The sequence below is a fragment of the Piliocolobus tephrosceles genome, chromosome 21 (genome assembly GCF_002776525.5).
Source record: "Piliocolobus tephrosceles isolate RC106 chromosome 21, ASM277652v3, whole genome shotgun sequence".
In the NCBI taxonomy this organism is placed as follows: domain Eukaryota; kingdom Metazoa; phylum Chordata; class Mammalia; order Primates; family Cercopithecidae; genus Piliocolobus; species Piliocolobus tephrosceles.
This window is the reverse complement of record NC_045454.1, coordinates 13,690,806-13,718,787: the sequence shown is the minus strand read 5'-3', so window position 1 is coordinate 13,718,787 and position 27,982 is coordinate 13,690,806. Positions and strand designations below refer to the sequence as shown.

Here is a 27,982-nt window from a genome sequence, read left to right as displayed (position 1 = left end):
CCCCCTGAAGAATGAGATTTTGAGCGTTTTTCCTTCGGCATTTGAAGGAGTGTAATCCAAATGCTCTATGGAGTCGCACAAACTAGCTCCAGGAGGACACAGGCAATTCTGGTAACGGTAGTCCAGGTGCTCAATGGAGTAGCGGTCAGTTTGGCTCCGGCAGGCGAATCGGGATTTCTGGGAAATGTAGTCCAGACACTCAGTGGAGTCGCGGTCAATTTGGCTCTGGCAGGCGGATGCCAGGGAATTCTGGGAAGTGTAGTCCAGACACTCGGGGTCGTCGCGGTCAGTTTGGCTCGGGAATTCTGGGAAGTGGAGTCCAGACGCTCTGTGGAGTAGCGGGCACTTCCGCTCCGGGACTGTAAGGTTGCTGCAGTTTTGTCCCTGGCGGTTTGGGTCAGTTCCGCGGGACCCTTCTGAATTTCCTGGACCTACGCATTGGATCCTCAACCAACTGGTGATCGAATTAGGGGAAAAGAAGCCTCGTCGGACAGCAGAGGTTTGGCGGGGCGAGGGCCGCCGTTTTCGTTCTAGTCAGTGGAGCCTTCTTGGGCTTGGGGCTGTCCTCGCGTCCCCGGGGTGTTTGGGACTTTGTCGGGTTGCATCTCGCCCGGTTTTAGTGTTTCTGGGGCTCTGAGCTCGCCCACTCCGCCTCCCTGCACCCCACGCGCGTGGCCACGTCCTCGCGATAAAACGTTGGGATGTTAATCTCCTTGGGTCTACAGTTACTGTTCTTTAAGATGGGGACTTTAGGAACATCCTAATAGAATCGTTTTGGGAACTGGAAGAGGTAACACAAATGAGAGCCTTAAAGCAACCCCTGTCACTTGGTGACTGGTGGTCTCTTGTTAATTTCCCACGAAGCGGGTCCCCGGCTGGGGTGAGAGCTCCAGCTGCAGGGGCACTGGCCCTTCTCCCTGATCCCTGCAGGACGCTGAATGATCCCGGACGCCTTCTGACTTCTTTTCTAGGAAAGCGAGGGTTGCGTCCACTTCATGAAGGGAGAGGCGCATTTAACTTTTATGGCGCATGGCGACCACGGTCAGGGTGTTTCACAGCCTTCTTCTTACCCAGCCCGACCTTTCCAAAAGAGCTGCAGGGAGAGACTTTTTGGCTTCTGAGGGCAAAGCTCTACCTGAGTGATCCTTGGCTTTTTTCTTTGACAGAGATGCTCACCCCAGTCGAGAGTGTATAGAATGTGTCTTAGGGCATGGGTGTTGCTTTCAGTTGTCATGTTTTTCTAGTCTTTAATCTTGAAAGATAGCATAGCTTTCATCTTTTTTTTTCTTGATATTTTATCCTTGTTATTTTTGAAGAGTATAGATGAAGTTATTTTGGTCAAAGATGTTCATTTGGAGTTTTTCTGATGTATTTCATGTTTAACTTCAATATATGCATTTTTTTTTTTTTTTTTTTTTTTGGGGGAATACCACAGAGGTGGTAAATCTCCCTTTTTTTTTTTCCTTGAGACGGAGTTTCGCTCTTGTCGCCCAGGCTGGAGTGCATGGCAGGATCTCAGCTCACTGCAACCTCCACCCCCTGGGTTCAAGCTATTCTCCTGCCTCAGCCTTTGAAGTAGCTGGGATTACAGGTGCCCGCCACCACACCCGGCTACTTTTTGTATTTTTAGTAGAGACGGGATTTCACCATGTTGGCCAGACTGGTCTCAGACTCCTGACCTCAGATGATTCAACCGCCTCGGCCTCCCAAAGTGCTGGAATTACACTCATGAGCCACCGTGCCCAGCCTGAAGTGGTAAATTTCTTATTGCAACATAACAGGGGCATATGTCAGTTTGTCACTTCACACTTCATTGGTGATCTCAACTTTGTTCACTTGGCCAAAGTCATGTTTGTCAGATTTCTTCATTGTAAAGTTATTATTTTGAATTTTTTTTTTTTTTAACCCCAGGAACACAGATTCAAGTTTCTTTTAGGTTTCTTTTCACTATCTCCCTATTTTTTTTTTTTTTTTTTTTTGTTGTTTTTGAGGCGGAGTCTCGCTCTGTCGCCCGGACTGGAGTGCAGTGGCCGGATCTCAGCTCACTGCAAGCTCCGCCTCCCGGGTTTACGCCATTCTCCTGCCTCAGCCTCCCGAGTAGCTGGGACTACAGGCGCCTGCCACCTCGCCCGGCTAGTTTTTGTATTTTTAGTAGAGACGGGGTTTCACCATGTTAGCCAGGATGGTCTCGATTTCCTGACCTCGTGATCCGCCCGTCTCGGCCTCCCAAAGTGCTGGGATTACAGGCTTGAGCCACCGCGCCCGGCCACACTCCCTAATTTTTTAGTTAAATAAAAATTTTTAAGGAGAAATACATTTATTAGTGCACATTCTACTGTAAAGATGAGCTTCCCCTCCTCCTTCACTCCTTCATTTGCTTATTCATTCATTCAACTATAAATATTCTATCAGTGTGGATGCAGAATCCAGTCTTATTAAGTTAAATGACATGTGGATTAACAATTACCAATACTTTGTCCAATTTTATTGAGGTGTATTCTATATATCATAGAATCTACCTATTTCATGTGTACACTTTAATGATTTTGTTTGTTTGTTTGTTTGTTTGAGACAGAGTCTTGCTCTGTCTCTCTGGCTGGAGTGCAGTGGCGCCATCTCGGCCCACTGCAAGCTCCCCCTCCCAGGTTGGTGCCATTCTCCTGCCTCCGCCTCCGGAGTAGCTGGGACTACAGGCACCCGCCACGACACCTGGCTAATTTTTTGTATTTTTAGTAGAGACGGGGTTTCACTGTGTTAGCCAGGATAGTCTTGATCTCCTGACCTGGTGATCCGCCCGCCTTGGCCTCCCAAAGTGCTGGGATTACAGGTGTGAGCCACCACGCTTGGTACTTTAATGATTTTTAGGAACTTTGTGGAGTGGAATAAACATCAGCATAATTCAGTTTAAATCATTTTCATCCCCCATTAAGACTCCTTATGCCCACTTATAGTTAATCCTCTTTCTCACTTCAAATATGCAGAGATCACCTACCTACTTTCTCATTATATACACTTGCCTACTCTGGAACTTCATAGAAATAGGATCATGCAATCTGTGGGCCTTCCTATGTGACTGGCTTCTTTCCCTTAGCATAATGTTTCCAACGTTCATGTGTGGTGTAGCATGAATCAGTACTTCATTCCTTTTAATTTCCAAATAAGATTCCGTTGTAAGAATAGGCCACAATTTGTCTATCCCTGTACTCATAGGAGGGCATTTGTTGGTGTGCGGTTTTGAGTTACTATGAATGATGCTGTTGTGAACATTCATGTGTTCATTTACAATACACATTCGTGTTGGCAGACGGCATCCCTGGCCACACTTTCATGTCTCTTTTTCTGCTTTCCCTAGTACTTTCCAGGCAGGATTCTGCTTTCCCTCAGACTGCGTCACTCAGGACTCTGAATATTCCCTGAAATAGGAGGAAAAATGAACACGTTGAAGGTGAATACAGCTTGCCTCTCTTGCTGTTAAAATTTCTTTTTTATTTTTGAGATGGAGTCTTGTTCTGTCACCAAAGATGGAGTGCAGTGGCCTGATTTTGGCTCATTGCAATCTCTGCCTCCCGAGTTCAAGTAATTCTCCTGCTTCAGCCTCCCGAGTAGCTGGGAGTACAGGCACATACCACCACACCTGGCTAATTTTTGTATTTTTCGCAGAGACGGTGTTTCACCATCTTGGCCAGGCTGGTCTCAAACTCCTGACCTCAGGTGATGCACCCACCTCAGCCTCCCAAAGTGCTGGGATTGCAGGTGTGAGCCACCGTGCCTGACCGTATTTCATCTGACTACTCGTATTCTCAGATGTTCGTCTCAGTCTTGGGAAGACTTAGGGAGTACAACAGAGATATAGCATGGGAGAAACAGAATCTAGCTCCTCCTGTGTGAACACCTCCAATAATCCTTGTGTGAAGCTGCAGTTAAGCAGTTATAGCCTGTTGTGTTGTGCCAACCCGAGAGCCAGCATCCACACATGGCACTGCTCCTCCCAGGCACCATTTCGAGGTGACCTTCTTTCTTTCTGACTTGACACCTACTCAGATGGACCCAGTGCCCCAGGCACTCAAGGACCATGATAACCATAGTCATGATAGAAAATCTTTACTTTCAGTATGGTAAAGGATACCGCACACAATGTTACCAGAAAATATAACAGCCTAGAGCGAAATATGCACTACTTGTATATCTAAAAAAGATAAAATCCAACATAAGAATCTTATGTACAGAAAAGAAAAAGAAAATCCAAAGGAATATGAATAAAGGACATTAACAGGTAAGTTTAAAAGGAGAAATTGAGACGGCCAATAAATATTTGAAAAGGCGATGGTATTATTTATAATCAAATAAGTGAAACTGTTAAATTCTTCCTAATATGATCATAAAAATCACGGGAAAATTGATAACCTGCTCTTGATTATGGTAAGACAAATCAGTGTACATGTATCCTCTTGAAAGATCAGAGTTTGGTAAAAAATTGAGACCTGATATTATATGATCACAACTTTAAATATGCCTATTTATTGACATTTTAATTTTCATTTAAAATTATTTTAAATAAACAGGAGTAAAATCTACCCAAAATTTTTTTTACAGATTGGTATTAATGAGCATATATAAAATTAAAGATTATTTAGAGTAGATAAAAATAGATTATCAATTCTTTGGAATACTGTGCAGACATGAAATGAGATAAAATGGATGGCAACAATGACAGTAATAATAAAAAATAATTTTAAAAAGCTAGTGTTTATTAGGTATTTAGTCTGTACTGATCAACTTTCCCAATGCTCCATGTATTTCCTTGTTTAATCACTGAAAAAACTATAATATGAAAATTGTTAGAGAGGGAATAAATAGGTGAACTTGTCCAAGGTCATGTGACCAGGAAGGCACAGAGCCTTGGGATGTGCTCCTAGGCACACTGTCTGCAGATCGTATATCAATGCTGCAATTAATGTATGTAGTTTATGCCTTGAGAGTACAGAGGATGTACTGCATAGCTGTCCCACACAGGTTACCACAAGCTTGTTAGTTTGGTGGCAGATATTAAAGAAAAATGATAACATTCAGGGTTCAAGTATGAGAACAATGGGAATTATCAGACAAGACTGGGACTGAATTGCTAAATGTTACTGGGGCAGTTGGCAAGATTCATTGAAACCTATATATGTGTAGCCCAGGATGTTGCATTTAGAGTCCTACAGGGTTACTTACAAGGAGACTCAGTAAGTGCACAAAGTAAACCTACAGGAGGTCTTTTCCATCATTGAACTTCTGGTGGAGCTCAGGAAAATCCATCATTGTCAGGATACAGACAGAATGAGTAGAAAATCTATGAGTTGGCTGGGCGCAGTGGCTCATGTCTGTAATCCCAGCACTTTGGGAGGCCAAGGCAGGTGGATCACCTGAGGTCAGGAGTTTGAGACCAGCCTGGCCAATGTGGTGAAACCCCATCTCTACTAAAAATACAAAAATTAGCCAGGCATGGTGGTGGGCACCTGTAATCCCAGCTACTTAGGGGGCTGAAGTGGAAGGATCACTTGAACCCAAGAGGCGGAGGTTGCAGTGAGCCAAGATCACGCCACTGCACTCCATCCTGGGCAACAGAGCAAGACTGTCTCAAAAATAAATAAATAAATAAAATAAATAAATAAAAAATAAAAAAAGGAAATCTATGTGTTGACCTATGTCTCTCAAGATCCAAAACAGCTTGTCTTCCCTCCCCTCTGTTTGCTCTGTGCCACCCCTCTCTCAGTAGTCATTGGTCATGAGACTGAGGTTGCATATGTTTGATGCTGTAGGAGGTAGTGACCTTCAAGGATGTGGCTGTGGTCTTCAGTGAGGAAGAGCTGAGGCTGCTGGACCTTGCTCAGAGGAAACTGTACCAAGAAGTGATGCTGGAGAACTTCAGGAACCTGCTCTCAGTGGGTGAGGACAGGTGCTCTTTGTAAGGGAACGTCAGGACCAGGGGTGGCTTTGTATCTTGGAGGGTTCAAGTTTGAGTATGCATTGGGAACCTAAGTTTCTAGTAAATTTTACTTGGATTTTTTTCTAGGATGTATTAGCGTTAAGCACATGACTTTTCATGTTCACAGGGCATCAACCACTCCACAGAGATACTTCCCACTTCCTAAAGGAAGAAAAGTTTTGGGTGATGGAGACAGTAACCCAAAGAGAAGGGAATTTAGGTAAGAAGCAAGCCTCAAGCCTGTAATCCCAGCACTTTGGGAGGGCGAGACGGGCGGATCACGAGGTCAGGAGATCGAGACCATCCTGGCTAACATGGTGAAACCCCGTCTCTACTAAAAAATACAAAAAACTAGCCGGGCGAGGTGGCGGGCGCCTGTAGTCCCAGCTACTCGGGAGGCTGAGGCAGGAGAATGGCATAAACCCGGGAGGCAGAGCTTGCAGTGAGCTGAGATCTGGCCACTGCACTCCAGCCTGGGCGACAGAGCGAGACTCCGTCTCAAAAAAAAAAAAAAGAAGCAAGCAACTGTGTGTTCTTGAGCATGACTCTCCCGTCTGTTTTACTTCTGTCTGTTGCCCAGCTCTGTTGTCCTAGTCTAAATAGCCAAACTTCTTTCCTGAATTATTATAGCCGACTTTCGGCTGGTTGCCCTGCTCCCACTTTTCCCACCCTGACATCTGTTTTCCACATGGCAGCCAATCTGTTCCTTAGGAAATGTAAGTCAGATTTCCATTCCTCGGTTCAAAAGCCTTTCTGGCTGCTTATGTTTACTTAAGTTACAAGTGTTTTAAGTGCCTTTTAGAGACCATGTGATATGCTGTTCATCCCCCACCACCTCTCTGACTGCATCTCCTGTCCTCTCCCTTTTGCCTTGTCTTTCCAGCCACACTGTCCTCCATACCGTTTCTCCAACCTGCCAAAGACACTGTATTGCCTGTTGTAGTAACCAATGACCACACATTTACTCGACTAAGCAACAAAAATTTATTATCTTTCTGTTCTTTAGGCCTGAAGTCTGATACATCTCACTGGATAATTATCAAGGTGTCTGTCTGTAGGTGTTTGTTTCTTTCTGGATGCTCTTGGGGAGAAGCCTTTATTTTGGTTTACCAGTCTCTAGGCACTCCTTGGCTCTTGTTTCCCTTCCTCCATCTTCAAAGGCAGCTACTTTGCATTTCTGATCCTTCTTCCATAGTCATGCTCACTCTGCCACTCTTCTTATGCCTCCGTCCCCTGCCTTTCAGGTTCCTTGTGATTCTGTTGGTTACCCCTGGATGATCCACAATGACCTCACTTTCTAGTTAGCTGATTAGTGACCTTAATTGCATCTGCAATCCCAGTCCCCCTTGCTGTGTAATATAACATGTTTGTAGGTCTTGGGTACTGGATGTGGACATCTTTTATGAATCCTTGTTCTGTCTACTACTGAAGCTTCTGCCTCGAGAGCCCTTACTTGCTCTTCTCTCTGATCAGAATACTCTTTCACCTCAAAACTTTCTGGCTTCTCCTTTAAGTATATTCAAGTCTCTCTTCAGTTTTAGAGAGGCCATTTCCAGCTACTGTATTTAAAATACTGTTCTAGGCCAGGCGCTGTAGCTCACGCCCATAATCCCACTACTTTCAGAGATCAAGACAAGCGGATCACTGAGGTCAGGAATTCGAGACCAGCCTGGCCAACATGGTGAAATCCCATCTCTACTAAAAATACAGAATTAGCCAGGTGTGGTAGCATATGCCTGTAGTCTCAGCTACTCGGGAGGCTGAGGCAGGAGAATCACTTGAACCCAGGAGGCGGAGGTTGCAGCGAGCTGAGATGGCGCCATCGCACTCCAGCCTTGGTGACACAGTGAGACTCTGTCTCAAAAAAACAAACAAAACACTGTTCTATTTTTTTCTTCTTGTGCTGTCTTGCACTGTGTTTTATGTATTTCTGTTTACCTGTCACCTTTACCCCCAGGAATGTGATATCTAAGAGGAGGAATTTTAGCTGTTTTGCACATGGCTATCTATTCACAGGCTAGAAGGTATTGTTCTGGTACATGGCAGTTATGTAATTATTTGTTATCCTGATAAATAAATTAATGGATGAGGGGAACTTCAGTGTCTCCAGGAATCATGGAGATAGATAGTTAATAAGTAATACACAAACTAGAGTGAATGAGAGCTATTGCAGAACATGTTTCTGTCTTTTGATGGCTGCCTATCTAATTAGAACTTTCTTAGGATTCCTTGTTGGGATACTATTTTTAGGTACATGCAGTTCACCCACATCCCATGGAAACTTCTAAGTGTTTTTTTTATGACCACATTGAGTAATATGCCTTCTCTCTGACTTGTCTTGGAGCTTTTTTTAAATTTTTATTTTTAAAAATTTTTTCTGTAAGTTATTGGAGTATAGGTGGTATTTGGTTACATAAGTTCTTTAATGATTTGTGAGAATTTGGTGCACTTATCACCTGAGCAGTATATACTACACCATATTTGTAGTCTTTTATCTCTTGCCCTCCTCCCATTCTTTCCCGCAAGTCCCCAAAGTCCATTGTCTCATTTTTTTTTTATTTTTTATTTTTGAGATGGAGTCTCACTCTGTCGCCCAGGCTAGAGTGCAGTGGCGCGATCTCGGCTCACTGTAAGCTCCACCTCCCGGGTTCATGCCATTCTCCTGCCTCAGCCTCCCGAGTAGCTGGGACTACAAGGCGCCTGCCACCATGCCCTGCTAATTTTTAAAATATTTTTAGTAGAGACGGGGTTTCACCATGTTAGCCAGGATGGTCTTGATCTCCTGACCTTGTGATCCACCTGCCTCAGCCTCCCAAAGTGCTGGGATTACAGGCCATTGTCTCATTCTTATGCTTTTGCATCCTCATAGGTTAGCTCCCACATATCAGTGAGAACATATGATGTTTGGTTTTCCATTCCTGAGTTACTTCACTTAGAATCATAGTTTCCAGTCTCATCTAGGTTGCTGCAAATGCTATTAATTCATTCCTTTTTATGATGGAGTAGTGTTCCATCATATATAATACCACAGTTTCTTTATTCACTCGTTGACTGATGGGCATTTGTGTTGGTTCCATGATTTTGCAATTTTGAATTGTGCTGCTATAAACATGCGTGTGCAAGTATCTTTTTCGTGTAATGACTTCTTTTCCTCTGGATAGATACCCAGTAGTGGTATTGCTGGATCAAATGGTAGTTCTACTTTTAGTTCTTTAAGGAATTTCCACATTGTTTTCCATAGTGCCTGTACTAGTTTACATTCCCACCAGCTGTGTAGAAGTGTTCCCTATCACCACATCCACGCCAACATCTACTGTTTTTTGATTTTTGATTATGGCCATTCTTGCAGGAGTAAGGTGGTATCACATTGTGGTTTTGATTTGCATTTCCCTGATCATTAGTGATTTTGAGTTTTTTAAAAATATGTTTGTTGGCCATATATCTGTATTCTTTTGAGAATTGTCTATTCATGTTCTTAGCCCACTTTTTGATGGGGTTGTTTGGTTTTTTTCTTACTGATTTGTTTGAGTTTGTTGTAGATTCTGGATATTATTTCTTTGTCAGATGTACAGATTGTAAAGATATTCTCCCACTTTGTGGGCTGTTTATTCTAGTGACTGTTCCTTTTGCTCTGCAAAAGCTCTTTAGTTTAATTAGGTCCCAATTATTTATCTTTGTTTTTATTGCCTTTACTTTTGGGTTCTTGATCATGAAATCCTTGCCTAAGCCAATGTCTAGAAGGATTTTTCCAATGTTATCTTCTAGAATTTTTATAGTTTCAGGTATTAGATTTGAGTCCTTAATCTATCTTGAATTGATTTTTGTATAAGGTGAGAGATGAAGATCCAGTTTCATTCTCCTACATGTGGCTAGCCAATTATCCCAGCACCATTTGTTGAAAAGGGTGTCCTTTCTCCACTTTATGTTTTTGTTTGCTTTGTCGAAGATCAGTTGGCTGTAAGGATTTGGGTTTATTTCTGAGTTCTCTATTCTGTTCCTTTGGTCTATGTGCCTGTTTTTATGCCAGTACCACACTGTTTTGGTGACTATGGTCTTATAGTATAGTTTGAAATCAGTTAATGTGATGCCTCCAGATATGTTCTTTTTGCTTTAGTCTTGCTTTGGCTCTGTGAGCTCTTTTTTTTGGTTCCATATGAATTTTCGAATTGTTTTTTCTACTTCTATGAAGAATGATGGTGATATTTTGATAGCGATTGCATTTAATTTGTAGATTGCTTTTAGCAGTATGGTCATTTTCACAATATTGATTCCACCCATCCATGAGCATGAGATGTGTTTCCATTTGTTTGTGTCATCAGTGATTTCTTTCAGCAGCGTTCTGTTGTTTTCCTTGTAGAGGTCTTTTGACTCCTTGGTTATGTATATTCCTGAGTATTTTTTTTTTTTTTGCAGCTATTATAATAGGGGTTGAGTTCTTGATTTGATTCTCTGCTTGGTTGCTGGCAGTGTATAGAAGAGCTACTGATTTGTGTACATTAATCTTGTATCCGGAAACTTTGCTGAATTCTATTTTTTTTTTTTTTTTTTTGAGATGGAGTCTCGCTCTGTTGCCCAGGCTGGAGTGTGGTGGCGAGATCTCAGCTCACTACAAGCTCCACCTCCCGGTTTCACGCCATTCTCCTGCCTTAGCCTCCTGAGTAGCTGGGACTACAGGCGCCCGCCACCCTGCCCGGCTAATTTTTTTGTATTTTTTTAGTAGATACAGGGTTTCACCGTGTTAGCCAGGATGGTCTCGATCTCCTGACCTCGTGATCTGCCCGCCTCAGCCTCCGAAAGTGCTGGGATGACAGGCGTGTGCGCCCGGCCAGCCTTTTACCATTATATAATGCCCGTCTTTGTCTCTTTTAACTGCTGTTGCTTTAAAGTTTGTTTTGTCTGATATAAGAATAGTTACCCCTGCTCATTTTTTGGTGTCCATTTGCATGAAATGCCTTTTCCACCCTTTTACTTTAAGTTTATATGACTCCTTATGTGTTAGGTAAGTCACCTGAAGGTAGCAGATGGTTGGCTGATGAGCTCATATCAATTCTGCAGTTCTGTATCTTTTAAGTGGAGCATTTAGGCCATTCACATTCAATGTTAGTATTGAGATATGAGGTGCCATTGCATTCATCTTGCTATTTGTTGCCTGTGTACTTTGGTTTTTAAATTTTTTTGTTTTTGCTTTCTAATATGTTTTCGTTTTATAGGTCCTGTATGATTTATGCTTTAAAGAGGTTCCATTTTGATGTGTTTCCAGGATTTGTTTAAAGACTTAGAGCTCTTTTTAGCAGTTCTTGTAGTGGTGGCTTGGTAGTGGGAAATTCTCTCAGCATTTGTCTGAAAAAGACTGTATCTTCCCTTCATATATGATGCTTAGTTTTGGTGGATACAAAATTCTTGGCTGATAATTGTTTTGTTGGAGGAGGCTGAAGATAGGGCCCCAATCCCTTCTAGCTTGTAGGGTTTCTATTGAGGAATCTGCTGTTAATCTGATAGGTTTTCCTTTATAGGTTACCTGGTGCTTCTGTCTCACAGCTCTTAAGATTTTTTCCTTCGTCTTAACTTTGGATAACCTGATGACAATGTGCCTAGGCAATGATCTTTTTGCAATGAATTTCCCAAGCATTATTTGTGCTTCTTGTATTTGGATGTCTAGGCATCTAGCACAGCTGGGGAAGTTTTCCTCTATTATTTCCCCAAATATGTTTTCCAAGCTTTTAGAATTCTCTTCTTCCTCAGGAACACTGATTATTCTTAGGTTTAGTAATTTAACATAATCCCATACTTCTTTGAGGCTTTGTTCATATTTTCTTATTCTTTTTTCTTTGTCTTTGTTGGATTGGGTTAATTCGAAGAACTTGTCTTGAAGCTCTGAATTTCTTTCTTCTACTTATTCAATTCTATAGCTGAGACTTTCCAGACCATTTTGCATTTCTATGAGTGTGTCCAATGTTTCCTGAATTTTGTATTGGTTTTTTTTTTTTAAGCTATCTATTTCCTTGAATATTTCTCCCTTCACTTATCATATCGCTTTTTGGATTTCCTTGCCCTGGGCTTTGCCTTTCTTTGGTGCCTCCTTGATTAGCTTAATAACTAACCTCCTGAATTCCTTTTCAGGTAAATGAGGGATTTCTTCTTTTTTTGGATCCATTGCTGGTGAACTAGTGTGATTTTTTGGTGGATGCTAAAGTGCCTTGTTTTGTCATATTACTAGAGTTGGTTTTCTCATTTGGGTAGGCTCTGTCAGAGGGAAGGTCTAGGGCTGAAGACTGTTGTTCAGATTCTTTTGTCCCACAGCGTGTTCCCTTGATGTAGTACTCTCCCCCTTTTCCTATGGATGTGGCCTCCTGTGAGCCAAACTGTAGTGATTGTTGTCTCTATTCTGGGTCTAGCTACTCAGCAAGTCTACCCAGCTCTGGGCTGGTACTGGGGGCTGTCTGCACAGAGTCCTGTGATATGAACTGTCTGTGGGTCTCTCAACCATAGATATCAGTGCCTGTTCCGGTGGAGGTGGCTGGGGTGTGCAATGGACTCTGTGAGGTTTCTTAGCTTTGGTGGTTTCATGCTTTATTTTTGTGCTGGTTGGTCTCCTGCCAGGAGATAGCACTTCCCTTCATATATGATGCTTTAGTTTTGCAGAGCTCACACCTGCAAATTCATCAGAGAATCCACACTGGAGAGAAACCATTCAAATGTGAGCAGTGTGGGAAAGGCTTTAGTCGTAGATCAGGACTTTATGTTCATCGTAAATTACACATAGGAGTGAAACCTCATATTTGTTTGCCTTCAGGCAAACAAAGACACTCTCCTCAGGCATGACATTTTAGGACCGAGAGATTGCCTGTCAGATGCTGAGGACATCACCCAGGCCTCTTTGTGACTTAGGATAATTTCTTTACTTCATAAGGATATGCAATACAAACTAAAATATACAAAGTTTTGATGATGTTGTGGCTTCTCCTTAAAGTTCACATTTGATTCATACTTTACTGTTTACATAATTTATTAGTTACGTAATTTACCATGTAAGGTTTTATTTCTACCAAGTATTTCTTTTCTTTTTTTTTTTTTTTTTTGAGACGGAGTCTGGCTCTGTCACCCGGGCTGGAGTGCAGTGGCCAGATCTCAGCTCACTGCAAGCTCCGCCTCTCGGGTTTATGGCATTCTCCTGCCTCAGCCTCCCGAGTAGCTGGGACTATAGGCACCCGCCACCTCGCCCAGCTAGTTCTTTGTACTTTTTAGTAGAGACGGGGTTTCACCGTGTTAGCCAGGATGGTCTCGATCTCCTGAACTCGTGATCCGCCCGTCTCAGCTTCCCAAAGTGCTGGGATTACAGGCTTGAGCCACCGCGCCCGGCTCTACCAAGTATTTCACATCTGACACTTGGTGTGGTTCTGAACTGGTCTCATGCAAACGAGAGTCCATAGTGTACTTGAAAAACACATTGGCTGGGCACAGTGGCTCAAGCCTGTAATCCCAGCACTTTGGGAGGCCAAGATGGGAGTATCACTTGTGGCCAGGAGTTCAAGACCAGCCTTGGCAATGTAGCAAGACCTCCTCTCTTCAAAAAAATGTAAAAATTAGCTAGTCATGGTAGTATGTGCCTGTAGTCTTAGCTACTCAGGAGGCGGACGTGGGAGGATCACTTGAGCCCAGGAGGTTAAGGCTGCAGTGAGCCATGATCGTGTCCCTGCACTCCAGCCTGGGTGACAGAAGGAGACACTCTCTTAAAAAAAGGAAAATACAATCTGAACATTCCCTGTATTTAATAAAATTTCAGGCTATGTCCTAGGTATGAAATCTTGATAACATTGAATAAAGGCTTTACTTCCCCACATCTCTTAATTCTGTGTCATTATAGGAGGCAAGATCCAAACTGAGATGGAGACTGTTCCAGAAGCAGGAACACATGAAGGGTTGTTCAGCCATCAAAACTGGGAACAAATTTCAAGTGACTTAACCAGGTTTCAAGACTCCATGGTAAACAGCTTTCAGTTCTCCAAAGAAGATGATATGCCCTGCCAGGTTGATGCAGGACTATCTATAATTCACATAAGACAGAAATCTTCTGAGGATAGGAATTATAAAAAATCCTTTAGTGATGTCTCCATCCTTGATCTTCATCAACAATTACAGTCAAGAGATAAGTCTCATACATGTGATGAATGTGGAAAGAGTTTCTGTTATAGCTCAGCTCTTCGTATTCATCGGAGAGTTCACATGGGGGAGAAACTCTATAATTGTGATGTGTGTGGTAAGGAATTCAATCAGAGCTCACATCTGCAAATTCATCAGAGAATCCACACTGGAGAGAAACCATTCAAATGTGAGCAGTGTGGGAAAGGCTTTAGTCGTAGATCAGGACTTTATGTTCATCGTAAATTACACACAGGAGTGAAACCTCATGTTTGTGAAAAATGTGGGAAGGCCTTCATTCATGATTCCCAGCTTCAGGAACATCAAAGAATCCATACTGGGGAGAAGCCATTCACATGTGATATATGTTGTAAGAGCTTCCGTAGTAGAGCAAATCTTAATAGGCATTCCATGGTTCACATGCAAGAGAAACCATTCAGATGTGATATATGTGGTAAGAGCTTTGGTCTGAAATCAGCACTTAACAGTCATCGCATGGTCCACACGGGAGAGAAACGGTACAAATGTGAGGAATGTGGAAAATGCTTCATTTATAGGCAAGATCTTTATAAGCATCAGATAGACCACACAGGGGAGAAGCCATATAATTGTAAAGAATGTGGAAAGAGCTTCAGATGGGCCTCAGGTCTTTCAAGACATGTGCGAGTCCACAGTGGAGAGACACCATTCAAATGCGAAGAATGTGGGAAGGGATTTTATACAAATTCACAACGTTATTCTCACCAGAGAGCCCACAGTGGAGAAAAGCCATATAGATGTGAGGAGTGTGGGAAGGGCTACAAAAGGAGGTTGGATCTTGACTTTCATCAGAGGGTCCACAGAGGAGAGAAACCCTATAATTGTAAAGAATGTGGGAAGAGCTTTGGCTGGGCCTCATGTCTTTTGAATCATCAGAGAATCCACAGTGGAGAAAAACCATTTAAGTGTGAAGAATGTGGGAAAAGATTTACTCAGAATTCACAACTTTATACCCATCGTAGAGTCCACAGTGGAGAAAAACCATTCAAATGTGAAGAGTGTGGGAAAAGATTTACTCAGAATTCACAACTTTATTCTCATCGCAGAGTTCACACTGGAGTAAAGCCATACAAATGTGAAGAGTGTGGGAAGGGCTTCAACAGTAAGTTTAATCTTGACATGCACCAGAGGGTCCACACTGGAGAGAGACCTTATAATTGTAAAGAATGTGGGAAGAGCTTTAGCCGGGCATCAAGTATTTTGAATCATAAGAGACTCCATGGTGATGAAAAGCCATTCAAATGTGAAGAATGTGGGAAGAGATTTACTGACAAATCACAGCTTCATTCCCATCAGAGGGTTCACACTGGGGAAAAGCCATACAAATGTGAGAAGTGTGAAAAGGGCTTCAGATGGGCCTCAACTCATCGAACCCATCAGAGACTCCACAGTAGAGAAAAAGTACTTCAATGTGAGGACTGTGGGAAAAGCATTGTACACAGTTCATGTCTTAAAGACCAACAAAGAGACCACAGTGGAGAGAAAACATCTAAATGTGAGGACTGTGGGAAGCGTTACAAGAGGCGCTTGAATCTTGATATGCTTTTGTCATTATTTTTAAATGACACATAATTATTGTACACGTTTATGGGGCACATGTGATAGTTGATACAAGTATAAGATGTGTAATGATCAAATCAGTATAATTAACGTATCTATCACCTCAAACATCATTTCTTTGTGTTGGGAACCTTTAAAATTAACTCTTCTAGCTATTTGAAAATAATACGTTGTTAATTACAGTCACCCTATAGTGGTGTAAAACACTAGAACTTATTCCTCCTACCTGCCTGTATTTCTATATTCATTAACCAACCTTTGGCTACCTTTGGCCCTGCCTCCTCACCTCTAAGAACTACTATTCTACTCTCTACTTCTATGAAATTAACTTTTTGAGCTTCCACATATGTGTGAGAACATGTAGTATTTATTTTTCTGTGCCTGGTATATATCACTTAGTATAAGGCCCTGTAAGGTTCATTCACTTTGCTGTGAGTGATAGAATTTTGTTGTTTTTCATGGCTACATAGTACTCCGATGTGTATATTTGCGACATTTTCTTTTTCTTTTTTGAGATGGAGTCGCGCTCTGTTGCCCAGGCTGGAGTGCAGTGGCCGGATCTCAGCTCACTGCAAGCTCCGCCTCCCGGGTTTATGCCATTCTCCTGCCTCAGCCTCCCGAGTAGGGGACTACAGGCGCCCTCCATCTCGCCCAGCTAGTTTTTTGTATTTTTTAGTAGAGACGGGGTTTCACCATGTTAGCCAGGATGGTCTCGATCTCCTGACCTCGTGATCCGCCCGTCTCGGCCTCCCAAAGTGCTGGGATTACAGGCTTGAGCCACCGCCCCTGGCCACATTTTCTTTATTCATTCATCCAGTGGACACTTAGGTTGATTACATATCTTGGCCTATTTCTTGGCTATCGTGAATGGTGCTGCAATAAACATGGGGGGTGGAGATAACACTTTAACATACTGATTTCCTTTTCTTTGGGTATGTATCAAGTATATACTAATATGACATGACTCAAAATTAAGGAATAGGATTGTGGAAATTGGTTTTCAAAACAAAATGTTCTCTAGTTTGAATACAGAGAAAAATTGGTGAGTGTCTTCAGCTGTCCTCATACATAATGCATGTGAGCTTGCTTTAAGCATAAGTGAAGGAGTGGAAAAATCCTGGAGATAGAAATAAAGGGGTATACATGTGGACGTAAGGAATCAACAAAGATTCTTTTAAGAAAAGGTGTGTATGGGTTGGGAACAATAGCATGACAGCAGTGGGGCCTCTAACAGTCTGGAACCAGTTAGGACACAGAGCAGGATTGAGTGTCATTCTATTCATAGACACCATGGTGATATTTTGAGTACATTAGGTTAAAAGGTTTTCTTCAGCAAAATGTCTACTAGAGATAGATTTGATTTTTATTCTTAATGTTCTAGACTGTATCTTTTCAGGATGCTAGGTACTTTATGAACATCCATGCTGTCTCAATTTGCATAGTGGGTTGGAGGTCCCTAAGACAATCTCTCCAGGTTCTATGATTTGCTAAGAGGACTCAGAATATAGTTGTACTCATGCCTATATTATGGTGACAGGATACAAATAATCAGTAAAGGGAAAAGGTTCTTGGATAATATCTGGAGGGAATCAGATATAAATTTGTAAAGATCCTTTGTGCATGGAGTAACAGGTCGCAATTCCTCCAGTATTGTGATTGTACTTGTGAAATGTCTATAATGGAAGTTAATTATCAACCCGTACCTAAGGTTCTTATTGGGACTAATCATGTAGGTACCATCCCTCTGGTACATATCAAGATTCTAGACTCCAAGAAGGGGAGCAAGTGTTCAGAATAACTTGAACCATGCCTACCAGTTATGGAATGGTGGCAACCCTCTCAAACTCCATGTATCCTAACACCAGCTAAAGGCCAGTCTTGTAAGCAGTCCTGTCTAGGATTTGCAGTCTCAGGCCTGTTATATTAACTTTTTGTGCACATAGTATTAGAAAACTATTGGCTGCAGTCTTCTTTTTGTTTTGTGTGTTTTGGTTTTTAACTGTCACCAGATACCAGAATAGCTCATCTCCAAGGTAACAGAATACTCAGCAGGTTACACAGAAAATACTTGCCTATTACAATTATTAAAAGTTTGGTAGGGTCCATATCTGCTCTCTGGTGTGTCCTGCATCATCAATTTGGTTACAACATGGTGTTAACATGTGGGACTCATTGTGTTTCTCCCAAGCACACTGAATATTAAATACCTAGTTCTATATCTAGTACCCTGAGCTTATGTGGGGCTAATGTTCTTTGCCATTTTTCACCACAGATTTGATTTCCTTTTTCTTTTGTGGACACTGGTGAGTTCCCTAGTATAACTTTGACTTGGGTGTATTTTCACAATTGGTGGGGATTATTACAGATTATCATCCTTTGTGTTTGAAAAAGGAGGGAGGCTTCAAGTCAGGTTAGTTGACCTTCCTTTGTTGGTCTTGTTATCCATAATATAAAAAATAAATTGATGAGGCTGGGTACGGTGGCTCATGCCTGTAATTCCAGCACTTAGGGAGGCTAAGGCAGAGTTTTAGACCAGCCTAGTCAACACAGTGAAACCTCATCTCTACTAAAAATACAAAAAATTAGCCAGGTGTGGTGGTGTGTGCCTGTAATCCTAGCTACTCAGGAGGCTGAGGCAGGAGAATCACTTGAGCCTAGGAGGCAGAGGTTGCAATGAGCCAAAATCGTGCCACTGCACTCCTGCCTGTGTGATAGAGCGAGTCTCTGTCTCAATAATAATAATAATAATAATAATAATAATAATAATAATAAAGTTTATGAGAAATCTATTAAATTGTTACATAATCTATATAGGTAGAAGGTTTCTATTTCAAGTGAACCAAAGTGTAACTTAAATCCTCTAATGCAGACTCATAGCCCAAAAATAAATTCTAAGACATGTCCAGTTTACAAATCCACAATTCCTTTGATGGGGTGGGAGGGCAGTTCTGGATAAGGATGGACTCTGCTAGATTGCAAAAGTTTACTGCACTAATTTTTTCCCCAGAGATCTCCATAAGGACCTACGGTCATGAACTTCTGTGACTATGTACTCAAAAAGAGAAATAATCACACATTTTGGCAGCGACTGAATTACTGTTTTCAAGTAGGATAAATCCAAAGAGACCCACACTGAGACACATTATAATCAAAAGACAAAGGAACACCTTGAAAGCAGAAGCATGAAAGTGACTTGTCATGTACAAGAGATCCTCAATAATATCAGTGGCTCTGGCCAGGTAGAGGGGCTCATGCCTATAATCGCACTTTAGGAGGCCGAAGCAGGCGGATCACATGAGGTCAGGAGTGTGAAACAAGACTAGCCAACACGGTGAAACCCTGTGTCTACTAAAAATACAAAAATAAGCCAGGCGTGGTGGTGCACACCTGTAGTGCCAGCCACTCGGGAGGCTGATGATTTGTTTTTCCAAGACCACCAGAGCAGGCACAAAAGAACCAGTGGGTAGGCAAGGGTAAGAGCAAAACTGCACATTTATTTTGGTCACCTAGCTTCAGGGAAGTAGGCGGGTAGGGAAAGGTCTGTCGGCCTCCTGCCGGAGGCCGACAGAGTCCCCCTGTGGGGCTCTCGGGCGAAGTTCCTGACACAGTCCCGACATCCTGACAGGAGTGGGGCTGGGAAGTCCGCGCGTGGCGTCCATCTGGAGCGGCTTTTCTAGGAGTGGGAGGGCAATAGGCGGGGCACGGGCGGGGCGTTCCGCAGGTGCGACCAGGTAAATCTTGGTCTCTTCGGATTGACGTCACCTGGCGCATGCCCAGTTGGTCTGCACCTTCCCGGGCGCCGGCTGCATTTTCACGTGCGTGGGAAAAGTTGGTGAAGAAGAACCCGGAAGTGCGCCATCCTGCCTCTGTTCGTCCAAACAGTCCAACATTTTATTGGTAATAGTGATAAGGGGCGTTGTCGTCTGTCTGGCTACTTCCTGCTGTTAAGGGGCGTCGTTAAGTTCGGGGCCTATGGTTGGTATTTGGACGTACGGATGAAGAATAAAATAGGGCACAGTATTAGTATAGGAATGAGGAATGGAAGCATTTGTTGGAATATGGGCAAAACCCAGAAGGATGGTCCTGGCAAGGCTACGCAGTATGAGATAGTTAAGAAAATTTAGTAAGTTTGAGGCGAGTAGGGGAAAGCCAAACTGATTTCCACTGATTGCTTTCGGTAGGGGCCCTTTTTAGCTGGGAATGAGGAATGAGTGCACAAAGTAGTTGTTGGCCAGGCAGCAATTAAGGAGTGAAGTTTTTTGTGGAGTGGATGGCTTTCCGCTTACTCCTACTACAGAGATATTGGATGGAAGGCTAGGTCCAGAGAAGGACGGCAAAACAAAATAGGTAGGCTCGCTGTCGATTAAAAAAATTAATTGTCTTACCCGCTACCAGGAGAGTTACCCGTGGCTCGGCGAGGGTGATGGGGGGGTCCCCGAGTCTCGGCACCTTCAGTTGTTGTCGTCCAGATGTAGGAGCTGGAAGGAGCTCCCAGGATTCTGGGAAAGGGGGTCACGTGGAGATGCAGCACCTGTTCTCAGGGTGGGGCAATCAGACTTCCAGTGTCCTCCCTGCTGGCAAGCAGGGCAGGGGGTTGCTGGAGGACGAGGGTTAGGACATTCACTGGCCCAATGTCCTGACGTCTTGCACTTATAGCAAGGCTGCGTTGGGGCTCGGGGACCTTGTGGACACCTGTTGGCATAGGGTCCTGCCTTGCCGCACTTATAGCAGGCTCCTTTTGTAGCTTTGGAGTCTGCGGGGGTGTGTGCTCTCTGGCCTGGGGTTACGACTGGGCTGTAAAGCTGCTGCTAGGAGCTGTAACTTCTGTTTGAGGCGAGCCTGCCGTCTCCTCTCTGGAGTTATAGACCTTAAAGGCTAATTTAACTAGGTCTTGTATTGGTGTCTGAGGACCATCCTCTACCTTTTGAAGTTTTTTACGAATGTCAGGAGCTGATTGAGAAACGAAATAAGACACCAAAATGGTGGCCCCTGTGGGGGAGGCCGGATCTAACCGGGTATACTGGGTTAGAACCTCAGTCAGTTTAGGGTAGAGGTTAGGATAACCTGGAGGTCATGCCAAGTTAAGTCATAGGCCTGACAAAGGTATCTAAATTCCTTTATGTATATGGTAGGATTAGCTGAGAAATCACCTAAACGCTTCTCAATTTTGGAAAGATCGGCCAGTGAAAAAGGGACATGTACTCTGACTACCCCCTCTGCCCCAGCTACCTCTCGCAAAGGTGCTAACACTGTAGGAGGGTGTGGGCAGAGATAGGGGACTCAAGACAGCCAGTTGGGGGCCCCGACGGAGGCACGGGACCGAGTGGATTACTAGTAGATAAGGAGGAGGAAGGAGGAGTCTGGATGGGGGGAGGAGGAGGAGTCTGCGCAGGAAGGGAGGGGGTGGAGACAGCGGGGACAGAAGGAGGAGTATAGGGCAGATCGGGAGGAGAGCGTAAGGCCCAAAAGCCTTGTATGTAATTAATTTCAGACCACTTGCCTAGCCGCTGGCAGAAATTGCTGAGGTCGATCATGCCACAGTGGAAAGGAAAATTAACCGCTTCCTCCTAAGGTCTTGTTCGAGCTGTAAGGTTTTTAAATTAGCTAGGAGGCACCCTAAGGGGGTGCTTTTTGGAAATTTGGACTGGGGGGTTTCCCATTTGTCTCCTCTTTACTTACACAATGGACACAATGGAAATGGAAGTGGATCTCTGCCTGGCTTCAAAGCGTCCTTTGGAACCAGCAGAGACAGACTGGAGGCTCATGGAGCCAAAGTGGAGATTACCTTCAGGCGGACGTCTCCATCCTGAACAGGTCTCCCAAGCCACTTGGTGGCTCAAAAGTGGGCCTCAGACCTGCGCAGGATTTCTGGCCGAGGGAGGTAAAGAGGAGACAAGGGCACTTACCCCAGAGAGGCCGTGAGAGTGAGGGAAGCGGGTCTCAGGTCCTGGTCCGTCGGCGGCCTGGAAGGAGGAGGAGGAGAAGGCTCCCCGGACCCTGGGGGCCCTGAGGAGGGGTCTCCTCCCGGGTTCGGCACCAACTGATTTGTTTTTCTAAGACCACCAGAGCAGGCACAAAAGAACCAGCGACCAGGCAAGGGTAGGAGCAAAACTGCAAATTTATTTTTGGTCACCTAGCTTCAGGGGAAAAAGGTGGGTAGGGAGAGGTCTGTCGGCCTCCGGCAAAGGAGGCCAACAGAGTCCCCTGGTGGGGCTCTCGGGCGGGGTTCCTGATGCAGTCCCGACATCCCTACAGGAGTGGGGCTGGGAAGTCTGCACGTGGCCTCCCTCTGGAGCGGCTTTTCTAGGAGTAGGAGGGCAATAGGCGGGGCACGGGCGTGTCGAGGGGCGTTCTGCAGGTGCGACCAGGTAAATCTTGGTCTCTTCAGATTGACGTCACCTGGCGCATACCTGGTTGGTCTGCACCTTCCTGGGCGCCGGCTGCATTTTCGCGTGCGGGAAAAGTTGGTGAAGAAGAACCGGGAAGTGCGCCATCCTGCCTCCATTCATCCAAACAGCTGAGGCAGGAGAATCGCTTGAACCTGGGAGGCGGAGATTGCAGTGAACTGAGATCATGCCTCTGCACTCCAGCCTGGGCGATGGAGACTCTGTCTCAAAAAAGGGAAAAAAAAAATCATCAGTGGATTTCTCAGCAAATCTCCAAGGTCAGGTGATGTATTAAAGTGCTGGATAAAAACCTCGTGTATTGAGGATTCTATATTCAGCAAAACTATACTTCCAAAATGAGGGATCAATTAATAACTTTTCAGAAAAACAAAAGCTGAGAGAATTAATTGCCAGTAGACAAGTTATTCAAGAATTGATAAAGGGGCCGGGTGCAGTCACGCCTGTAATCTCAGCACTTTGGGAGGCTGAGGCAGGCAGATCATTTGAGGCCAGGAGTTTGAGACCAGCATGGCCAACATGGTGAAACCCTGTCTTTACTAAAAATACAAAAAGTAGCTGGGCTTGCTAGTGGGCACCTGTAATCCCAGCTACACAGGAGGCTGAGGCAGGAGAATTGCTTGAACCTGGGAAGTGGAGGTTGCAGTGAGCCAAGATAGCGCCACTGCACTCCAGCCTGGAAAACTGATAAAGGGAATCAATCCTTCAAGTTGAAATGAAAGGATTTTAGACAATAACTTGAAATCATATGAAAATATAAAGATCTATACTAAAGCAATTACATGAAGTAATACAAACAACATTATGATAGTAATTTTACTTTGTAATGCCAGTTTTTATTTTCTATACAATGTAAAAGACAAATGCATAAAAATGACTACCAATCTATGTAAATAAGTACACAATATGTAAAGATGTACTATGATATCAGTAACAGTGTGGGAAGGAAGAAGCTGTGAAGGAGTAGGGTTCTTATATGTGATTGAAGTGAAGCTGGTATCAATGTAAAAGACTGTTGTAACTTTAGGATGTTGCATATACTTATGGTAGCTATAAAGAAAATACCAATGAAACATGCACAAAGGAAAATAAGAAGTGATTCAAGGCAGGGCACGGTGGCTCAGCACCTTCAGAGGCTGAGGCGGGTGGATCATGAGGTCAAGAGATCAAGACCATCCTGGCCAACATGGTGAAATCCCATCTCTACTAAAAACACAAAAAATAATTAGTTGGGCGTGGTGGCATGCGCCTGTAGTCCCAGCTACTCAGGAGGCTGAGGCAGGAGAATTGCTTGAACCCAGGAGGTGGAGGTCTTGTAGTAGGCTGAGATTACGCCACTGCACTCCAGCCTGGGTGACACAGTGAGACTCCATCTCAAAAAAAAAAAAAAAAGAAGAAGTGATTCAAAATGTATCACTACAAAAAAAGACCTCAACACAAAGGACAATAGTAATGAAGGAAATGAGGGGCAAAAACACAATAGGACATACAAAAAACAAATTTAAAATGGTAGGCCTTACCTGTGTATAATTAGTTTAAGTGAAATTAATGAAACTTTCCAATAAAAAGATGTAGTTTGTCAAAATGATTGAAAGACAGTATCTAATTATATGCTCTGCACATTAGAACTAATAACATGCATAGATGAAAGGCAAATGATGGAAAAAGGTATTCCATGTAAAAAAAGTAACAGCGCAGGTAGCTATACTAACAACAGATAAATTCGATTTTAAGTCAAAAACTGTTAAACGAGACATTAATATTGCTAAAAGGTTCATTTCACTACGATGAAACACTTGTATATGCACCAAATGTCAAAGTTCTGAAATATAAAATGTAAATACTGACAGAATTGAAGGGAGAAATATACAGCTCTCCAATAATAGTAAGAGACTCCCTACCTTTCTTTCAAATGCATAGGACACCCAGACAAAAGATAAATAAGGAAACAGATAATTTGAAGAACATTATACATCAATTCAACCTAAGAGACATTTACATAACTCTCCGTCCCCCAACAGAATACACATTTTCTCAATTGCACATGAAACAGTCTTCAAGACAGATCATATATTAGGCCACAAAACAAGTCTTGATAAATGTAAAAGTTTGACACTATAAAAATATATTTTCCAATTGCAATCTAGATCATAACAACTAGACATCAATAGCAGTATAAAAAGTGGAAAAAGGCTGAGGCGAGACGATTGCTTGAGTCTAGAAGTTTGAGACCAGCCTGAGCAACATGGTGAGACTCTGTTTCTACCACAAAAAACAAAAAACAAAAAGGCCGGGCTGAGGTGGGCAGATCACTCGAGGTCAGGAGTTCAAGACCAGCCTGACCAACATGGTGAAACCCCATCTCTACTAAAAATACAAAATTAGTTGGGCGTGGTGGTGCATGCCTATAATCCCAGCTACTTGGGAGGCTGAGGCAGGAGAATCACTTGAACCTGGGAGGCAGAGATTGCAGTGAGCCGAGATCGCATCATTGCACTCCAGCCTGGGCAATAAGAGCGAAACTCCGTCTCAAAAAAAAAAAAAGTATATATTTGCTAGTTTTGTCAGCTGAGAGGGTCAAGAATCAATAACACTAAGGTAGCAGTGATCATACCAGCACTCAGTTCTTTGTTTCTAACTACATTTTCCACAAATAGGAACCAGAAGTCCTAGGAGAAATATCTGATCTCATGGCTAGGGTAGGGAAAATACCCAATGAACTTGAAAAATACCTAATGAACTTGGAACACACAGCACACAGTATCAGAAAGTAAACCAGTGCACAAGGAGCTCATATCATGATGAACAGGAGGAGCTAGAAGGCAAGAGGGGACTGCTTGAAGAGGATTTTACTGGCAAAATCTGAGACAACCAGAGAATCACAATACATAACAACAGTAGTAGATGTGAACTCATTAATATAATAAGAATTCACAAATCCACACTGGTATAAACAAATAAATAATATAGATGGAAAGCTTTTTCTTAGAGCATAATGCCAAGAAATAAACATAGAATGAGTTGGAGTATCTCAATTTTTCACCAGATAGTAGTAACTTTTTAGGGGAAAAATAATTTTAGAGTGCAGAATTCTGGAGAGAAACACCTTAATCAACTGTTCAAGTTTAGCAGCACCATTAATGGATAAAAACTAGTATCTGGTACATCCTGAGATCATGCACTAAGGAGAGGAATTGATCATAATCCAGAAAGACATAATCTTGAATGCTGGAGTCGCTGAAGATCAAAATGTTAAAAATATGTCCTTTCGCTGTCTGACCGCCGCCATCATGGGTCGTATGCATGCTCTCGGGAAGGGCCTGTCCCAGTCAGCTTTGCCCTATGGACGCAGCGTCCCCACTTGGTTGAAGTTGACATCTGACGATGTGAAGGAGCAGATTTACAAACTGGCCAAGAAGGGCCTGACTCCTTCACAAATTGGTGTGATCCTGAGAGATTCACATGGTGTTGCCCAAGTACGTTTTGTGACAGGCAATAAAATCTTAAGAATTCTTAAGTCTAAGGGACTTGCTCCTGATCTTCCTGAAGATCTCTACCATTTAATTAAGAAAGCAGTTGCTGTTCGAAAGCATCTTGAGAGGAAGAGAAAGGATAAGGATGCTAAATTCCGTCTGATTCTGATAGAGCCGGATTCACCGTTTGGCTCGATATTATAAGACCAAGCGAGTCCTCCCTCCCAATTGGAAATATGAATCATCTACAGCCTCTGCCCTGGTCGCATAAATTTGTCTGTGTACTCAAGCAATAAAATCATTGTTTAACTAAAAAAAAAAAAAAAAAAAAAAAAAAAAAGTTAAAAATATAACTGGAAAAATAATTTTAAATTAGTTAGAAGATATTGATTGATTTACATTTTTTTCTTCCTTTTTTTTTTTCTGAGACAGTCTTGCTCTGTCACTCAGCTGGAGTGCATTTTGCTTCCTTCCTCCCTCCCTTCCATTTATTATTATTATTTTTTTCTGAGACAGTGTCTCGTTCTGTCACCCAGATTGGAGTGCGGAGGCGTGATCTTGGTCTCCCAAGTTCAAGTGATTCTTGTACCTCAGCCTCCTGAGTAGCTGGGATTACAGGCATGTACCACCATGCCATGACCAGCTAATTTTTTGTATTTTTAGTAGAGACAGCATTTCACTATGTTGGCCAGGCTGGTCTCCAACTCCTGGCTTCAAGTAATCCACTGGCCTTGGCCTTCCAAAGTACTGGGTTTACAAGCGTGAGCCACTGCGCCTGGCCAAGATAGAGCATCTCAGTAAGTTTTGTCATTTCGAAGAGCAGACTAGAGCAACAATACAGCTGTAACTGGTATAGAAATAGCAGTCGGTCAATTTTCAAAGAAGGGGGATGTAACGGCATTGTGTGGTTAGCATAGTAACCTTGTTTTTATGTGTAAACAAAATTGTGAAAAGGTTGTTTTTAGTTTATAAAATGAATCTAGAATGTGAGACTTCGTTTTTTAAAAAACAAAAACATAGATTGATGTGTATTAGTCCATTCCTGCATTGCTATAAAGAAATACCTGAGTCTGGGTAATTTATAAAGAGGTTTAATTGGCTAATGCAGGGTCCTGCAGGCTGTAGAGGAAGTATGGCAGCATCAGCTCAGCTTCTGGGGAGGCCTCTGGAAACTTACAATCATGCTGCAAGGTGACTAGGGAGCCAGCACTACACATGGCCACAGTAGGAGGAAAAGAGTGAGGAGTGAGGTGCTACACAATTTTGAACAACCAGATCTCATGAGAACTCTATCAGGAGAACAGCACTAGGGGGATGGTGCTAAACCATTAGAAACCTCCCCAATGATCCAATCACCTCCTACCAGGCCCCAACTCCAACATTGGGGATTACATTTCAACATGAGATTTGGGTGGGGACACAGATCTAAACAATATACATAGGACAATGTATGTTTATGGGGAGAAAAAAATCTGGTTATCTCCCCCCGCCCCCCGCAGAGGGAGTCTTGCTCTGTCGCCCAGGCTGGAGTGCAGTGGCACGATCATCCGCTCACTGCAACCTCCGCCTCTCAGGTTCAAGCGATTCTCCTGTCTCAGTCTCTCCAGTAGCTGGGATTACAGGCACACGCCACCATGCCCGGCTAATTTTTGTATTTTTAGTAGAGATGGGTTTTCACCATATTCTCCTGGCTGTTCTCAAACTCTGGACATTGTGATCCGCCCGCCTCGGCCTCCCAAAGTGCTGGGATTACACGCGTGAGTCACCGCACCCAGCCCCTGGTTATCTTGAAGAAGGATTTTAGATTGGTTGTTTTCTGATTTTGCCTTATTCTATTATTAATTTGTATCAACCCACATAAGCCAGATTCCAAATTACTAACTATAATAACGATATTTTAACCAAAAAAATAAAGGGAGAAAATAAAATATTTTCCCTGTGTATAAGATCCTCCTTAATGCTACCGCATTAAATAAATCATAGGCATTGGGTGTTTGATATCAATGCCAAGCGCTTCACCAGTTATACTTGCTTTGAAGTACTGGGCAATTTACGACCTTCTCTGAAATTTGGTGTTTTTACCTCTTCAGTAGACATAATACCACGAAAAGTGTAATGAAGGAAGATAGCTTTTCCATGAGGACGAGGCTTCCCCACTGGCCCTCTCAAATGATGATTGTTTTTCCTGCCAAACCAGTGGTACCACAGTGTCCGGAGTAGGGGCTGGCGCCTCTCTTCTTCATTGCCTCTCCCAAATCATTGTACTTTGCTCATTCTTTAAACTTTTAGTTTTAGCCTTATATTATCAGTTTATAGTAATCAATCATCAATCATCTACTGACCCCTAAAAAGTAATTCCTCGTTTATTCCTTGAAGATTGGATCTCCTCGCTTTCCAAT

At 43.1% G+C, this 27,982-nt stretch overlaps 1 protein-coding gene and 1 pseudogene across 5 annotated transcripts; both read left to right on the top strand.

Annotated features, from left to right (window-relative positions):
* Positions 1-297: 297 nt before the first annotated feature.
* Positions 298-15,783, top strand: ZNF225 (zinc finger protein 225). Of its 4 annotated transcripts, XM_023190456.1 has the most exons (5): positions 361-499; positions 3,353-3,445; positions 5,802-5,928; positions 6,096-6,188; positions 13,833-15,783. In XM_023190456.1, exons 2-5 carry the CDS (start codon positions 3,431-3,433, stop codon positions 15,716-15,718), a joined length of 2,121 nt encoding a protein of 706 aa, XP_023046224.1. In that variant the 5' UTR covers positions 361-499; positions 3,353-3,430; the 3' UTR covers positions 15,719-15,783. The 4 variants fall into 4 exon arrangements, with proteins under 4 accessions (XP_023046225.1, XP_023046224.1, XP_031790774.1 ...); XM_023190457.2 differs by lacking the exon at positions 3,353-3,445 and having other exon boundaries at positions 298-499; XM_031934914.1 differs by lacking the exons at positions 5,802-5,928; positions 6,096-6,188.
* Positions 15,784-25,354: 9,571 nt separating this feature from the next.
* On the top strand, positions 25,355-25,924 carry LOC111525239 (annotated as a pseudogene). The gene has a single exon (XR_002726036.2). The product of XR_002726036.2 is annotated as a 40S ribosomal protein S13 pseudogene (transcript).
* The last annotated feature ends 2,058 nt before the right edge of the window (positions 25,925-27,982 follow it).

Coding starts and splice junctions, on each gene's coding strand:
- ZNF225 (XM_023190456.1), top strand. Junction 5,929..6,095: donor CAGGAACCTGCTCTCAGTGG/GTGAGGACAGGT, acceptor TCATGTTCACAG/GGCATCAACCACTCCACAGA. Junction 6,189..13,832: donor CCAAAGAGAAGGGAATTTAG/GTAAGAAGCAAG, acceptor GTGTCATTATAG/GAGGCAAGATCCAAACTGAG.